Source organism: Crotalus tigris, unplaced genomic scaffold (assembly GCF_016545835.1).
Source record: "Crotalus tigris isolate CLP2741 ecotype Arizona unplaced genomic scaffold, ASM1654583v1 scf7180000023675.2660513, whole genome shotgun sequence".
Classification (NCBI taxonomy): Eukaryota; Metazoa; Chordata; class Lepidosauria; order Squamata; family Viperidae; genus Crotalus; species Crotalus tigris.
This window is the reverse complement of record NW_024100112.1, coordinates 1,658,099-1,674,951: the sequence shown is the minus strand read 5'-3', so window position 1 is coordinate 1,674,951 and position 16,853 is coordinate 1,658,099. Positions and strand designations below refer to the sequence as shown.

The window sequence follows — 16,853 nt, the reverse complement described above, 5'->3', positions numbered from 1 at the left end:
GGAAATGTTTCATGCTTTAGGTACAGGTGGCTGCTTATATGAAAAGAGCACGATAAGGGGAGGGGGAAAAGGAATTACGGATGGAGCCTGGGTTGCTGTGTATGAGTCATCATCTTGGAATTATTTTTCTGTATCTTTTCGTTCCTGATACAAAGACCTGATCTCTTTGTTCTGGAAAGGTATAAAAGGTGGAAGACATCTTTCCTGGTTGTTGCCTTCATCTCTCTACTAGCCAAGAGAGATGGGGTCACCTAACTCTATTTTGATCAAAATAAAAGTTGTTTTGCTTGCTGAAACCTCAGCTCAGGAGTTTCTTTGGCTCTTTTAAATTCCTGAGTAATGCTGGGACAATTGTGAGGCTAAGTGGAAAACCTTAAACTACTTTTTCCATCTCACATGCATGTGAGTTGTAAAGCACATTTTAACTGATAGCACTACTAGGTATCAAATTAGAAGCATCCATAAGATTTTGTACTTTTTTGTACAGTCTAAATCTTCTTGAAGAACATCATGACAGGCATGCAGAGAAGGAGCCTTATTCTAAGATTAGATTTAGTGCACATTTGACCAAAGAAAGAGTCACATTTGATAGGATGAGCTTATAATATTATTTCTACTAATGCTACTTCTCACACTTAAATGAAGCAAGGCATATTGGAATATTGCTGGTCACAGCCAAGTTTCTAATAATCCTTGGGGGCAATTTGAGATCTTTTTGCTTCAAATATTCCAATATAATAATTTTTTTGTAAGAGATAGAATAATCTGATTTTCCATCATATATATATATCTAGGAAAGTAATGTTATGATCTATTTTCAGAAACAATAAGAATCATGACCAAAACAGTACAACACCAACTATACACACATATTCAATAAATTGCATCATATGACAAATTAAAACTAACAAAATACAGTAGTTCTCCACTTATGACAACAATTGAGCCCAAAATTTCTGTTGCTAAGACAGTTTTTACCCATTTTATGAACTTTCTTGTCAAGTTAAGTGAATCACTGCAGATGTTTAATAACATGGTTAACTGAATCTGGGTTCCCCATTGACTTTGCTTGTCAAAAAGTCTCAAAAGATTATCACAAGACTGGGGGCCCTGCAATTGTCAGAAATATGTTAAGCATCTGAATTTTGATCATGTGATTGTGGGGATGCTGCAACAGTTGTGTGAAAAACAGTCATAAATAACTTTTTTCAGGGGCCTTTTAACTTCAAATGGTAACTAAATGAATAGTTGTAAATTGAAGACTACCTGTAATCTAAAAAGTAAAATATGGAATATGCTGTGTTAACAGTTTTATCTGGAAATTTTCTTCCATTTCTTTCTTCCTTCCTGGGGTCTTGAGATGGGAGTATACCTTCCATCAGTCAGTATAACCAGAAAGCCTGATTCAGAGTAATTTTAAAACGTATGTTGGGAAGACTGATCTAACAAATGCAAAGGAGCAATGAAATTGAACGTTTTACAAAATGTGAAGATTGGGCTTCCTTTCCCTACAGTCTGATCCCAATTAAAATAACCAGCTTCTATAGCTCCCCTTTTAAAAGTTTCCTTTTCTCCTGCTTTTTTTAAAAATTATTTTCACCTTTATAGGTCTCCTTTCTTCCAGCTACAAGCCACATTCCTTTTTCCTTACAACAATCTTGTTAAAGGTAGGATAGACTGAGATAACCTTTACTGAAAAAAAAATCTCAATATCTTTTACAATATAAAAGAAACAGTGGAAGCAGCTTGCAACAAGGTATTTAATTTAATTTAAGTTTTAACCTGAAGCAATCCAAAACTTGGATGCTGGGAGAAATTATTTTCGTTTTCTTGTTTGTGGAAAAGGAGTTCGACTGTTTATATTGCCCATGAACTTCGAATGAAAAGGAGCACATTTTATGCTTAAGAAAGAAAAATAAGACTCACATCCGGAGCCCGCTGTTCAAAAACTTTTCAGGAGAAATCGGACTCCCACGCTCTCTCTGCTTGTGTTTGTGAGATCACCAAAAGCTCACTGTCTCGGCTTGGGTGGAATAGTTATGCAGGAGTGGCGGCGCGAAATTTGAATAAAGCTTCGCCAGCCGTTTTTCCTTTTCCCTCCAATATGGTGGAAGGTCCCGGTTGCAAGCTGAACGGGGAGAAGATCAGTAGTCGAATAGCACCGGGTCAAATCGTGAGGTGTGTGCGGGGAACTGCACTGGTCCCTTCTGCATCGCAAGATGGAGCCTCAAAGAGAAGAGCCGCTGACGGCGTCTCGGATAAGGTTAGTAGCGCCCGAAGTTCTACCACGGAGGAGCGGGCACAAACTTCACATTCCTCCCCAGAGCTCTTGGATTGCAATTAGGCCCGAGCTGGATGCGGCAGTTTCCTTTTCTGCGCTCTTCCCCGAGACAAGGGCAGCAAACCACACTGAGGAATCTTTCAAAGCATGTTTTTTGTGTGTGCGGAATTGTAAATATGAAATTAATAGCACTAGGTAGGACCAAGAATCCATGTCACTTAATTGCCCTAACTCATTTAAATGAGGGAAAGCGGTTGTGGCAACCATGCTCTGGTGTTGAAGTCTGTGGAGAGCAGAAAGTATTCATAAGTAGCAGTTGGTTCCCATACCATTGAGAGGCAGGTACCTATTCACAAATACTGTTAATAATGACTAAAATCCGGAGTAGCAGAAACAGATTCTAACTGCTAGAATTCCTGTCTGAATCATTTCTGCCAAGACATCAGTGCCATTCAATAGACAGGTAACCAACTTAAACAACTCATCTAGGCTAATCCTTAGTATTTGTTTTACGGTTGGGTTAAACCTATTAAGTTATTGAATTCAAGCTACTTTGCGGATTATAAAATGGAAAATGAGTATATGCTTGATTAAAGTATCCCTAATTTTAGGCATTCCAGTTGGTTCTTTCATTAATTGTATGGCAAGCCTGGCCTGAATTTCATCTACAGTACATCTGATTGGCAATGTGCAGTACTGTGCAGGCTGCTGTAGAGTTTGACAGCCTCTTGTTCCTAAAGATTAAGCATATGCAAGCTGCCCAGTTACTAAATAATCGTTTATCACAAGAGTCCTTTGCATATGAGAATTGCAAAAGACATGACTGATTGATATGAGGTTAACATAACCAGCACAGTCATCTCTTTCTCGGTAATCATAAGTTTTTTGACTACCAGAGAGATTTTCTGGCAGGGGTTTTTTGTGTGGCTTTTTTCTCTCCTTTCACAATACTCTTAAAACAAAATAACCAACATCTGTAATATATTCCTATCATAAACATAATAAATCAACCGTAACAAGTCTGATTAATATAAAGAGTTGGAAGAACTCTGGCAAACATCGAACACATGTAAGAAATAATAAGGAAAGTGTTTTCCACTCACTCCGTCTAATTAGAAAGATGGTAATTTTATTTGTTTATTATAAAGAAGTCAGTTATAGAACATCCACTATAGAATAACTGCCATTACCATGCAAAAAGATCACATTCAGAAATTGGCATACATCTATATAAATATATAAACTGGGTGGATGGACTTGTTTATTTAAAAATGTGCTAATGAGACATACTATTGGTGTAAAGGCTTAGGACAAGAGGATTTTTTTTTCTTTGCTTCCCATGTACACAGCATGCCACTTCTCTGCAAGTTTTGATCACTAGTGTTGCCAGCATAAAATTACCCTGTTGGGGCTTGTGGAACTTTATAGGAGAAAAGATGTTGGAATATAAATGAGCAGCTTGGATTAATGAGCTGTGAAGAGCTAAGCCTGAATTCTGATTGGTGGGATGGATATACCAAGAGAATTGCTGTCTCTGTCTTTGTTTGAATGCAGGCAAAGAAATGCCATTAGTGGGAACATGATCCACAAAGTGTTCATGGATTTTTAACTAGAGGAAAAATATTTGGTAGATTCTATATTTTGGTTTGTTGATTGTAGCTGAAGGTCATGGTTGGCATTTATTTTAAATATCTCAGTGCTACTACTATGCAGATAATTTACAAGTGCATTTACATTAAATGTGTCCTGGCATTACTATCCTGCCCCACAGATAGTCCTACAACTGGGCTCAGTGCTAGATATTAAACTCCTATAATCTTGGATATTGAGCTAGATGATTGGGTTTAACCAGAGATCAGTCTGCACATATAGCAGCTCATCCAGTAAAATTTTTCCTGGCTTGTATGACTTAATATTCAATACTAGTACCTAGTGCTTTTTTTGTTAAAAAAAAAAAATGGTGCCAGAACTCACATACGTCATACAACCCACCTTGCCTACCGTACAAGGTTCTATTCAAAACAGGTGATGGAACTCCGTTCTGGGCGTTCTATGACCAAAAAAAGCCCTGCTAGTACCTACAGTATTATGGCCCTGGTTAGGAGTATGGTTCAACAAAGGATGGATTATAAACTTTCATTTTTTGTGGACTGGATGGTTTTTCCTTATTGTAGTAGCAAAAAAGCAAGAAATTTTCCCTCTGTAGAAATATATAATTCAGGAACACTTTTATATTATCAAGCTACTATTTGTTTAAAAGTAAGCTTCACTCATACATAATGTTCACAGCAAGAAAGCCCTGTCATTTTTCTAGTCTGCTTTACTGAGTGCTTGAATATTCATGGTTAAGTCAGTTGTGAGATATGTTCCCACCTGATCACCTCTTGCTGGGAAGGGAAGTTGTTACAGGGATCAAAGAAGCTGCGGAAGTGCATGCAACTAAAAAAAAGTAAGCAATGATCTAACACATGGGTGTCAAACTCACCATGTCACGTGATGTGCTGCAACATATTATGACTTTTTTTGCATTGCCGCAGCTGGGGTGGGCCCGGCTGCCATATGATGCAACCAGACCGTGGGCCGGCAGTTTGACATCCCTGATCTAACATATCACTAAAGAGAATATACTAAGAAGAAACTATTCCTGTGATATTCTCTTGATTTACATCTAGCTATTCACAGCTGATTCTGGCACTGAAAGTTATATTCAAGAAAGCTTAAAATTATCCCTAATCACTTTCTGCTTTCATGAACCCAATGACAATGTCTAATCGTATCTGAAGTAATCAACTTACACCATGACCTTCAGTTTACAACATGTTTATTTCACAAAGGAATTTAAAAATTCAAAAGGAAATTAGCAACTGCGAAAACAGCAATCTTGAGTCTTTTAATTATTTACTATTGTGTATGTAGCTGGGAAGATACTCCATAAAGAATGTCAAGATATTATAGTAGAATGGCAAATACTGCTAAAATATTGCTAAATTAATTGCTAAATGTCATGAAATTTGGGTTCGGCTTTTAAAATACATTTTCAACTTTTTTTCCCTCTAATTTCTGAAGGATTAAGAAAAATATATCTGCATTTTATAATAATAACAACAACAACAACAACAACAACAACAACAACAACAACAACAACAATAATAATAATAATAATAATAATAATAATAATAATAATAATAATAATAAAAATTGGAAGGAACCTTGCAGGTCATCTAGTCCAACCCCCTGCTCAGGCAGGAAACCCTATACCATTTCAGACAAATGGCTGTCCAGTCTCTTCTTAAAAACTTCCAGCATTGGAGCATTCACAGCTTCTGGAGGAAAATTGTTCCACTGATTAATTGTTCTAACTGTCAGGAAATTTCTCCTTAGTTCTAGGTTGCTTCTCTTTTTGATGAGTTAACATCCATTGCTTCTTGTCCTGCCTTCAGGTGCTTTGGAGAATAGCTTGACCCCTGAGATATTGGAACACTGCTATTATGTCACCCCTCGTCCTTCTCTTCATTAAACAGACATTCCCAATTCCAGCAACCATTCCTTGTATGTTTTAGCCTCCAGTCCCCTAATCATCTTTGTTGTTCTTCTCTGTACTCTTTCTAGAGTCTCAACATCTTTTTTACATCGTGCTGACCAAAACTGGATGCAGTATTCCAAGTGTGGACTTAACCAAGGCATTATAAAGTGGTATTAACACTTCACATGATCTTGATTCTGTTAATGCAGCCTAGCACTATGTTGGCTTTTTTGTCAGCTGCAGCACACTGCTGGCTTATATTTAAGTGATTGTCCCCTAGGACTCCGAGATCCCTCTCACAGTTACTACTATTGAGCAAGGTACCACTATACTGTACCTGTGCATTTGGTTTTTCTTGCCTAAATGTAGAACCTTACTTTTTTCACCATTAAATTTCATTTTGTTAGATAGTGCCCAATGTTCAAGTCTGTCAAGATCTTTCTGTATCTTAAGCCTATCTTCTGCAGTGTTGGCTATTCCTGCCAGCTTGGTGTCTGCAGATTTGATAAGTTCCCCATCTATCCCCTCATCCAAATCATTGATGAAGATGCTGAATAGTACTGGGCCCAGAACAGAGCCCTGGGGCACCCCACTGCACACTTCCCTCCATGTAGATGCAGTTCCATTGAGGACCACACACTGAGTACAGCCGGTCAGCCAGCTGTGAATGCATTTTGTGGTGATGCTATCTTACCCACATTTTGTATATATGGAATCTTTGCCTAATGTTCTTACCTCACAATTGCAATTTTGATATTAGAATTCTTTTCCCATAGTCCATTAAAATCAACTTATAATTTAAATAAGCAGTATTATTTAGTTATTTGAGTTTTTAGATGTCAGCTTTCTATCAATAGTGGTGATTGCTTTGAGTGAATGGATAAATTTCCTTTCCTTTCTCCTATGAGTTTCATAGGCAATTAGCAAATAAATATGAATATAGGTCACTACCAAGTATGTTTACATATTCTTATAGGCATTCAGCTGTAAAAATAGATTATGAAATAATGAGATAGAATCTGTATTGCATCTGAAAATAACCTCATATTACATATTTTTCTAAAGTTTCCTATCTGAATTGCTTGGGAACAAGATTGTTTTTCCTTCTCTCAGATATCCAACTACAACACTTGAGAATAGTATTTAAAGATGGTTTCTTTAAGAATTCCAGAATTGCTTGATTCAATGACATCCAGCTTCTAAACTAATATGAATATAGCATTTATATTAGCATTTTTATGAAAACCTGTTGTTTATTAAAGTATGAATCACCTTTCAAACCATACATCTCTATATGGTACAATATTAAATATATATCTTCTACACAGTAGTCAAATATAAAACATTAGCAAATGTTTATAAGTAGGGCAGTAGTTTTCAGATTCTGCATAATTTGAATTTGATCTTGTTCTTGGATCACAACAAAATAACACTCCGGTGGGTACTGACAAAGGAGGGCCTCAGCTGATGAACATAAAAGACAAGACTAATATTATAGGATCTATATTGAATGATATTAACAATGCTGTGACTTTTTCATTACTTGCATTTACCTATGTCACCATCATGCCTTGACCTCAGTAATGCCTATGATGTGCCATTATCATTTGCAGACATCACTGAGATTTTTTTAATACCAGACATAATTTTGACATCAACATGTTTCCAGGCTTCCAACTAAATAATTAAGAGGTCAGCAGACCCCCAACTCTTTCATTTGAAGAAAAAGAACAAATTTGCACTTGTATGCCAAGTCTCTATATTCAATCACAGCCTTTCTTGCCAAGCATGAAATCCTGTTCTTCATAAGCTAGCCAGCTTTAGTTATTCCTGCTTTCCTGGATAGAAATAATTATATACCCATAATAAGGTCTGTTTTTATCTCCATTGGGCCTATTCTGCCCTGAAGTCTTTCCATATGTTTTGTAGTTCTTAATTATTATAATGTTAATTATTTTAACTTGGGTGATGCCCAAATGGGATATGGAAGAAGAGATACATGTCAGCCAAGCGGAGCTTAGGCAAAATTTCAATGAGATCTTTTGGATTCCTGCTGTAAAGCACTGGATGGTGTTTTCCATGATAGCTGTGATGTATTAAAAAGTAATGGTAGCAAAACCAGAGAAGCGAACCAATTATTTTAGAAATGACTTAGAATAGATGCAGCCAAGGTGGGATAGGAATTGACAAAGAAAATATCAAATATTATGTCAGCATTGTTTTGTACTGACTGAGTAAATAATGCTTTAACTCAGTGGTGAGGAAACTAGACTTTTTTAATATACTGTTGGCATAAGGGCAGTTCTTTCTGTATCCTATATAGTAGTCCTTGACTTAGGCAACCATTCATTTAGTGCCCGTTCAAAGTTACAACACTTGAAAAAAAGTGACCTATGATTATTTTATCACATGACGTTACAGCATCCTCATAGTCATGTGATCAAAATTCAGGTGCTTGGCAACTGGCATGTATATGACAGTTTCACTGTCCTGAGGTCATGGGATCACTATTTTTAACCTTCTAGTCAATTTCTAATAAGCAAAGTCAAAAGGGAAAGCCAGAATCACTTAGTAACCACATTATTCACTTAACCACAGAGATTCACTTAACAATTGTGATAAAAAAGATCATGAAATAAGGCACAACTCACTTAACAACTGCCTTGTTTAGCAACAAAAATTTTGGGCTCAATTGTTGTCATATATTGAGAACCACCTGAAATGAATTATGTCTCATAAATGGATAAATGTGAAAACAAACTTAAACTTATTTCCTAACATTTATTTTGTTAATATTTTCAAACTGTTTAGATTTCCGGAAATAAGAATTTGTGCCAGAGTTTCTTAAAGGTGCTTAATGGATGTATGTACTATGGCGTGGAAACTTTGGGGAAGGAACTTTTCATGTACTTTGGAGAGAAAACCTTAAGGTGAGAAAGATATATTCTTAGCTTGTATAATTCAAAGTAATTATCATGACTTATTTATCCTTCTCCGAAAATTATTTTCTTCTTGCCCAGATACAAAGTAAACATTTGATTGTACCAGCTATATTAAAGACTATGAACTTCATAAGTATGAACACGACTTAGCATAAATTGTAGTACTACAGTAAGGAAATAGACACCTCCCCGCCATTTTATGGATCATGAGCCAATCAAACCCATAGTATTTCAAAAAATGAAAAAAAAAATGGAATCAGGAAACTACAGACCTATCAGCCTGACCTCAATACCTGGGAAGATCTTGGAAAAAATAATCAAGCAATGAATCGGCGAACACTTAGAGGCAAACAAAGTCATTACCAAAAGCCAACATGGGTTTGTCAAAAACAGATCATGCCAGACAAATCTTACTGCATTTTTTTTTACCAGATGACAAAATTAGTGGACCAGAGGAATGCTGTGGATATAATTTACTTGGACTTCAGTAAGGCATTTGATAAAGTAGACCACAACCTACTACTTGATAAGATAGAAAAATGTGGGCTAGACAGCATCACCACCAGATGGATTCGTAGCTGGCTGACTAGCCATACTCAGGGTGTGGTCTTCAGTGAAACTGCATCTACATGGAAGGAAGTCTGTAGTGGGGTGGCCCAGGGCTCTGTTCTGGGCTCAGTACTATTCAACATCTTCATCAATGATTTGGATGAGGGGATAGATGGGGAACTCATCAAATTTGCAGACGACACCAAGCTGGCAGGAATAGCCAACACTCCAGAAGATAGACTTAAGATACAGAAGGATCTGGATAGACTTGAACATTGGGCACTATTTAACAAACTGAAATTCAGTGGTGAAAAAAGTAAGGTTCTACATTTAGGCAAGAAAAACCAAATGTACAGGTACAGTATAGGTGGTACCTTGCTCAATAGTAGTAACTGTGAGACGGAGCTTGGAGTCCTAGTGGACAATCACTTAAATATGAGCCAGCAGTGTGCTGCAGCTGCCAAAAAAGCCAACACAGTGCTAGACTGCATTAACAGAGGGATAGAATCAAGATCATGTGAAGTGTTAATACCACTTTACAATGCCTTAGTAAGGCCACACTTGGAATACTTCATCCAGTTTTGGTCACCACGATCTAAAAAAGATGTTGAGACTCTAGAAAGTACAGAGAAGAGCAACAAAGATGATTAGGGGATTGGAGGCTAAAACATACAAGGAATGGTTGCTGGAATTGGGAATGTCTAGTTTAATGAAGAGGACGAGGGGTGACATGATAGCAGTGTTCCAATATCTCGGGTTGCCACAAAGAAGAGGGAGTCAAGCTATTCTCCAGCACTGGAGATAAATTCCACCAATGGGTTTAGACTGTGTTCCTGCCAAATCAGATCAAGTCAGCCAAAGTTGCAACGCCTGTCCTGGGCTAGAGTGTCCCAGTCTCGACTTGATCTTGCCCAAGACAGATGTAGCAAGTTGGCTCTTAGGCAGGTACAGTTTCCATTGGTGGATTCTTTATTCTCTATTCTCTTCAGTCTTCTGTGACAGTGCTGTATTCAGCACTGTGTTTTTTCCTCTCAGTTGGCTGAAGAACTGTTTGCCTTTAGCTAGGAACGGAGGTTTTCGTTCCTTCCCCCCCCCCCCCCCACTTCCAACCATAAAGGCTTGCTTCCCCTCTGTAACACAGTCCTCCTTCTCCTCTTGGACAGCATTGGGCTCAGTGCTGCTCCTCAGCCCTCCACAGTTCCCCATTGCCTGGAAAAGCCTCTGGACATGCGCGAAGGCTAAAAACGGCTGTATGCAGCTGGTGCGTGTTTGGAAGGCCAATTACCTCTTTTCCAGTCTTTCTTCGTGATCGGAGCTTGTGGCCAGACCTCGTGTGGCCACCATTTTGAGTGTGGTGGCCATTTTGGTTGTGGCAGCCATTTTGACAGGTAGCCATTTTGAGTGTGGCAGCCATTTTGAGTTGCCATTTGGAGTGTGGCAGCCTTTTTGGGTGTGGCAGCCTTTTTGAGTCCCTTATTGGGACTGGGTCTTTCTTGAGGCCGCCATCTTGGGGCCTGCTCTGCGCTCTTTTCTCCCCTGCAGCCATCATTTGAAGTCTCTGGAGCCTCAGTTTGCACAGGGATCCTGCACAGCCACTGTTGCCTCAGAGCAGACCTGCTAGACTCCTCAGGCCTACTTTCTTCATCTGCTCTAAATACAACCTTACCTAACACCATTCCAAGGCCTGTCAGACCTCAGTCAGTATTTGATCTCCACAGTCACTCAGGCCTGTAATATATCCATTTCACAGCCTGCTTAGCAGGTTTGGCTCTATCTGGTTTGTTCCTTTTCTTTCACGTACATTTAATCTCCTTGGATTCAATTTCTGGGTTCTTGGTGTCTCCAGGTCTCTCTGAAAACCAGGATTAGTCTTTGGGATCCTGGGCCAATTATATTAACAGTTCTATCTGGGTTCCAGGCGTCCCCTATTGTGCGCCTGTTCTTATCCACACAAACAGCTCTGTTTGGATACCAGGCGTCCCCTACCGTGCGCCTGTTTTTATCCACACAATCAGCTCTATCTGGATTCCAGGCGTCCCCTATAGTGTGCCTGTTCTTATCCAACCAATAGCAGTCTCCGGATACCAGGGGCCCCCTATCGTAATCTTGTTACCCGAGAATGGAGTATACTAAGCCCCCCACAAAGGACATCTTGCTGTCCTTCTCGACTGCAAAACGCCACAAATCCTCTAATCAAGAGGCCGCAGGTAAGATATTGGCCAAGGCCGAGGCCAGGTCTACCCCAAAGACCTCCAAGAGAACTGAAAAACAGGCTACCAGGAGACACCAAGCCCTAGAGAAGGAATTCTCTAAAGCACAGAGGCTGGCCAGGTTGGAGACCTCACAAACCGAAGTGCCGCCTTTTGATCTGCTCCTGGGGCCCTCCGCTTCTCCACTGGGGACATGGTCAACAGAGGAACCTCTCCTTTCTCCAGCATGTAGAGGAATGTAGACTCCACGCATGGGTTGATTTAGTCTTCTAGCCCAATCAGACCAAACAATCAAAGTTGCCACGCCTCTGCAGGGTCTGACCATGCCCCAGTTTTCGTTTGGTCTCAGCCCTGAAGACACATGAGAATTTGGCTCCTAATTTAGATTCAGAAAGGTAGTTATTGCCATTCGTGGCTTCTCTATCCTTTTTTTCCTTCTTTGGGGGGGGGGGATTGGTTCAGCTCTGAGCTCAGTGCTGCACCATTTCTTCTCTCTTAATCAATCCCTTCTCCGTGAGTTTTCAGAGGCAGACAGCTGATCGTAGATTGCTGCCTCCTCATTACAATCCACCTCCCCCACCCCCTCCCAAGATCTTCGCTGTGAATGCGAAGCTAAACTACTAATTTTGAGCTGAAAACTGAAATCACCTTCTTAGGTTAGTTACCAATTCAAACAACCTGCGGGCGCCATTTTGAGCCTCTAGAAGGCTCGATCCTCACACTACTCAAGTACTTCCTTGTTACTGTTGATTGTCAGCTGTAAATTACCAAAAAAAAAAAAAAAAGCAGGTGAACTGTTTGACTAAAAGAGCTGATTACCAGATTACTTGCAGGAGAGGATTTTTTTTCTCAGCTTGTTTCATCTCTCATCAGATTGTCCCGGCCGCCATTTTGGGCTCTGCCCGATCACACACATTAAATTGACTGCTTTGTCCTAATTACAGCCTTTTCAGTCACGAAGTAACTTACTTATTTGGTGATTCTCCCTAAGTGGGGGGAGGAATAAGAGTTCTAATTACATTCCTTTAGATCTTCATTCAGCTGCTTAATAAGCACCATCTCAGGTTGCCTAGTGGACATAGGGAAAATACCTTGAGTCTCTCACTCCATTTTATCTGGTAATATTCCAGACTGTGACTTACCAGTACCTTTTAAATATCCAGTGCCAACAGATTGGATGGCTGCTTGCCTTGCCTGTTTTCCGCTGTCTGCATAGTGGTCGGCACTTACTGTCCTAGCCGTCACTAAGTGAGACACGAGGGTCAAAAGAAATCAATTAAAATAAAACAGAATTAAAATAAACAAGATATATATCTATATTCATATATAGACTTATCTTTAATTTGATACCTTTTCGGCCAAATTGTCTCTATTACAGTGGGCCTGAAAAATTGAATGGGGAGGACAGGCCCTGAGCGTAGCGTGGCTTATATCGCGTAGTGACTCCGTGCTTAACGGTGGGCCGGACCTCACAGACCCTCGTGCAGGCCTGTACCACCCAGGTGGGCCGTGGCCTTCCTTTCTCCTGCAGACCAAGGGCCGATCCAGGGATCTCCTGGTGAAAACCTGCCCTTTCTTCTCCTGCAGAACAGGACTGATCCAGGGATCTCCTGGTGACAACCTGTCTTTTCTTCTACTGCAGTACAGGCCAGATCCAGGGATCTCCTGCTGAACACCTGTTGTTTATTTCCTATTGTTTATTTCAATATGGCGGATAACACCATTTCACAGGCATCCACCTCCAGTGGAAATATAAAACGCAAGCCATCCAGTCTGGATACACCTGCAAAAGCCAAGGCCAAGGTCAAACGGACCTCTAAGGTCGATGGCAAGCAAGCAGATAGCAGACATGGGGTGCTGGAGCGACAATTCTCCAAAGCCCAGCGGCAGACAGGAGAGACGCAGCTTATCCCCTCACCTCCTCTTGCATCCACATCAGGGGAGCATCGACCTTCCCCTCTTACACAGGCTTGGTCTCCCGAGCAGACCCTGGACCAGGGTCCCTTGCTGGGATATGAACGGGACCATCTGTCCCTCTTTGACCGAGAATTGAGATTACAGGTCCAAGATTCAATTCCAGCTGCTGAGCCAGGACCTTCCTCAGTGTCTTGTGGGTCTCAGGGGGAGGTTACTACAGTCGTCCCTCCCCAAATCCCTTCAGCATCTTTCACACCGATGGCGACGGGTCTTCGGGGCCCCGAACATCCTTGATTTACTGTCCAGCTCCAAGCCATGATCTCACAGGCAGTGGTTCAGGCAATGGCGGCTTCAGGGAGGGCCATTCCGGTCCAAGGACCGTCAACCCCCCCCTATGCCCACGGAAACTAGGCATCCCAGGGAGTATGTTATTTCAGATCACGGTTCTCCACCTCAATCGGAAGGGAGCGAGATATCAGATTTTTCTGCTCAGATTCCGGAAGAAGGCATGTGGTCAGACGGGGAAGACATTCAGGCGGAGGCCACTCCTATGGTAGGGGTGTTTAATCCAAATTCCTTCTATCCTCTTTTACAAAAGGCCTATGTCACCGGAAAAATTGAACCCGTGAAACCACGGACGACCGATCAGGACTCTGGACAGAGTTCTGACCCACTGTTTCTGGAACCGGTCATGAAGAACCTACAGATACCTTGCCCCCCTATGTTTCTCAAATCCATTCAGTATCAGTGGGGATCTCCTGGAAGTTCTCTGCTCTTGGGGGATTAGATCGTAAGCTCTTAGATACGGTCCCTTCCCTCAATGATGTCCTCGAAGTTCCGAGTGTAGACGAGGCTCTCGCCCCCATACTGTCAGACACCAAAATCCCAGGAGATATGTCGGAGGCCCTTAAGGCTGAGGACAAGAAGTCTGAGATTTCCCTCAAAAGGACCCATCAGGCATCGGCTTGGGCTATAAGAGCCTCAACATCTAACTCTTTTTTTGCTAGAATTGCATTAATCTGGCTCAGGGAATTACAGGCCAGATTATCCCCAGACGAGGTAAGGGTTCACCAGGATGTCACTAAACTAAGGGCCGCACTGGAATACATGGCGGATGTGTCTCTGCAGTCGGCCAAATATTCGGCTGGGGCCATAGCTTCCAACGTGGCCGCACGCCGGTTATTCTGGCTAAAAAATTGGAAGGCCGATACCAGGCACAAATGGAGAGTAGCTGCGGCACGATATCATAAGGGTTGCCTTTTTGGAGAGGCTCTCACTCCTTACCTGACTGAAAACAAAGAAAAGTTGAAGGTACTAACTCATATTGTCAAAAAAATGGGCAGACATTTTTCTCCATACAACCGGCGTCCGTCGTTCAAGTCTGGCTCAGACCGAACTACATGGAGCGGGTATCGGCCCTTTCAAGGAGGGCCGGACCGCTCATCGGACCGGTCCGGCTACAGAGACAAGCCAAAGCCACAATTCCAGGCTAAGAGGCCCCTTCGCGGCAGAGGAGGTCGTCCTTTCCGAAAGTCAAAGTGACTTGAGGCGGATTCCTCCCATTGGCGGAAGACTGGCACTATATTTCCACAAATGGGAAAGTACCACCACGGACAATTGGGTTCTAACCACTATCAGAGACGGACTATCTCTGGAGTTCCTCACACTCCCACCTCGGCGCTTCATCTCCTGCCCCCTATCCAGAAATCCCGTGAAACAAGGTCTCATGGAGGAGGCCATTTGTCATCTGTTAAGCATAGAGGCAATAGAGTGGATACCCCCAGATCAATGGGGACTGGGTTTCTACTCCATCCTGTTCGTGGTACCAAAACCCTCAGGAGGATGGAGGGCGATCCTAGACCTCAAGGCTCTAAATCGGTACCTAATTTACCAAAAATTCAAGATGCAAACTCTTCATTCTATTCTGGGCAGTATTCGGCCGGGGGATTTTCTTACATCCGTAGATCTGACAGAAGCTTACCTGCACGTTCCCATACATCCAAATCACAGGCGTTTCCTCAGATTCAGGTATTCCAACCATCACTATCAGTACAGGGGCCTGCCATTCGGCCTATCATCAGCTCCAAGGGTTTTCACGAACATCCTGGCGGTTCTCGCCGCACAGCTCAGGTTGGTACCAGTCCGCGTTCAGTGCTACTTGGACGATATCCTAATCCAGTCGTCCTCGGCACTGAACGCCCGTTCAGACGTGGCACTGACGATCAAGACACTCCAGGATCATGGATTTATAATCAACTTCCCAAAGAGCCATCTGATCCCAACAAACCGTTTGCTCCACCTAGGCGCAATAATAGACACCAGCCAGTGCCGAGTTTTCCTGTCTCAGGAGCGTCAGCTCAGCATACGTACGATGGTCACCAGGGTGCGCAAGGAGAAACGTGTAACCCTGCTCCTGCTGTCACAGCTGTTAGGGAAACTGATCTCATGTATTGCCATAGTGCCTTGGGCCAGGCTTCATACGAGACAACTACAGTGGTTTCTACTCCCTTACCAGAAACGGGGTGTAGCATGTTTTCCACAGAGGGTGCGAGTCCCACCACAGACACTCACGTCCCTCATCTGGTGGTTGTCCCCAGCACTGTCCAAAGGATCCCTGTTCAGAGAACCGACTTGGGTAACCTTGACCACAGACGCCATTCTGTTTGGATGGGGGGCACATCTGCAATCCCAATTTGCCCAGGGGCGGTGGTCCCAACGGGATCTCAAGAAAAATATCAATTGGTTAGAGCTCAGAGCCATACACCTAGCACTTCGCCATTTCCACAAGAAGTTGGCGGGCCGCCACGTGCTGGTTCTGACAGACAACGTGGCGGCAAAGGCCCATGTCAACAGGCAGGGCGGCACTTGATAGCGGATTCTAACGTCCGAGGCCCAGTGTCTGGGGTCATGGGCGGAACAGAATCTGTTGTCCCTAAAGGCAGAACACATTTCAGGGGTGGAAAACAACCAGGCAGATTTTCTGAGTCAATCTACGATAGATCATTCGGAGTGGCGTCTACATCCCCATCTTTTTCGGGAGATAACTCACCATTTCAGTTGGCCCAAAGTCGACCTGTTTGCATCCCCAACGAACGCCCAGCTTCCCCGGTTTCTATCTCGGTACCCATCCCAGGGTTCGGAAGGAGCAGATGCCCTCCGCAGCCCTTGGCCGGCGGGCCTTCTATATGCATTTCCACCCCTTCCCTTGATCCCGGCTGTCATCAGGAAGCTGTTACAGGAACAGGCGGAGCTAATCCTTGTGGCCCCGTATTGGCCGAGGCGTCCATGGTTCGCGGATCTCATGAACCTCGCCGTAGCCCCCCCTTGGCAAATCCCTCCAGAGAGGATAATTCTAACACAGGGGGCCATATGCCATCCGAACCCACAGTGGCTACAACTAGCCGTCTGGCATCTGAGCGCCAGTTCCTGAT

At 42.3% G+C, this 16,853-nt stretch overlaps 1 protein-coding gene across 4 annotated transcripts in view; it reads left to right on the top strand.

Moving 5' to 3' along the window:
• Positions 1 to 1,943: 1,943 nt before the first annotated feature.
• Positions 1,944 to 16,853, top strand: part of NEIL3 (nei like DNA glycosylase 3) — a 40,451-nt gene continuing 25,541 nt past the window's right edge. For 2 of the 4 annotated variants that reach the window (XM_039320651.1, XM_039320650.1), the window contains exons 1-2: positions 1,946 to 2,263; positions 8,616 to 8,734. In XM_039320651.1, coding sequence (XP_039176585.1) covers positions 2,105 to 2,263; positions 8,616 to 8,734 — 278 coding nt within the window. In that variant the 5' untranslated portion in view covers positions 1,946 to 2,104. Of the gene's footprint in view, positions 2,264 to 8,615; positions 8,735 to 16,853 lie in introns of all 4 variants that reach the window. The other 2 variants (XM_039320652.1, XM_039320653.1) reach the window with 2 other exon arrangements.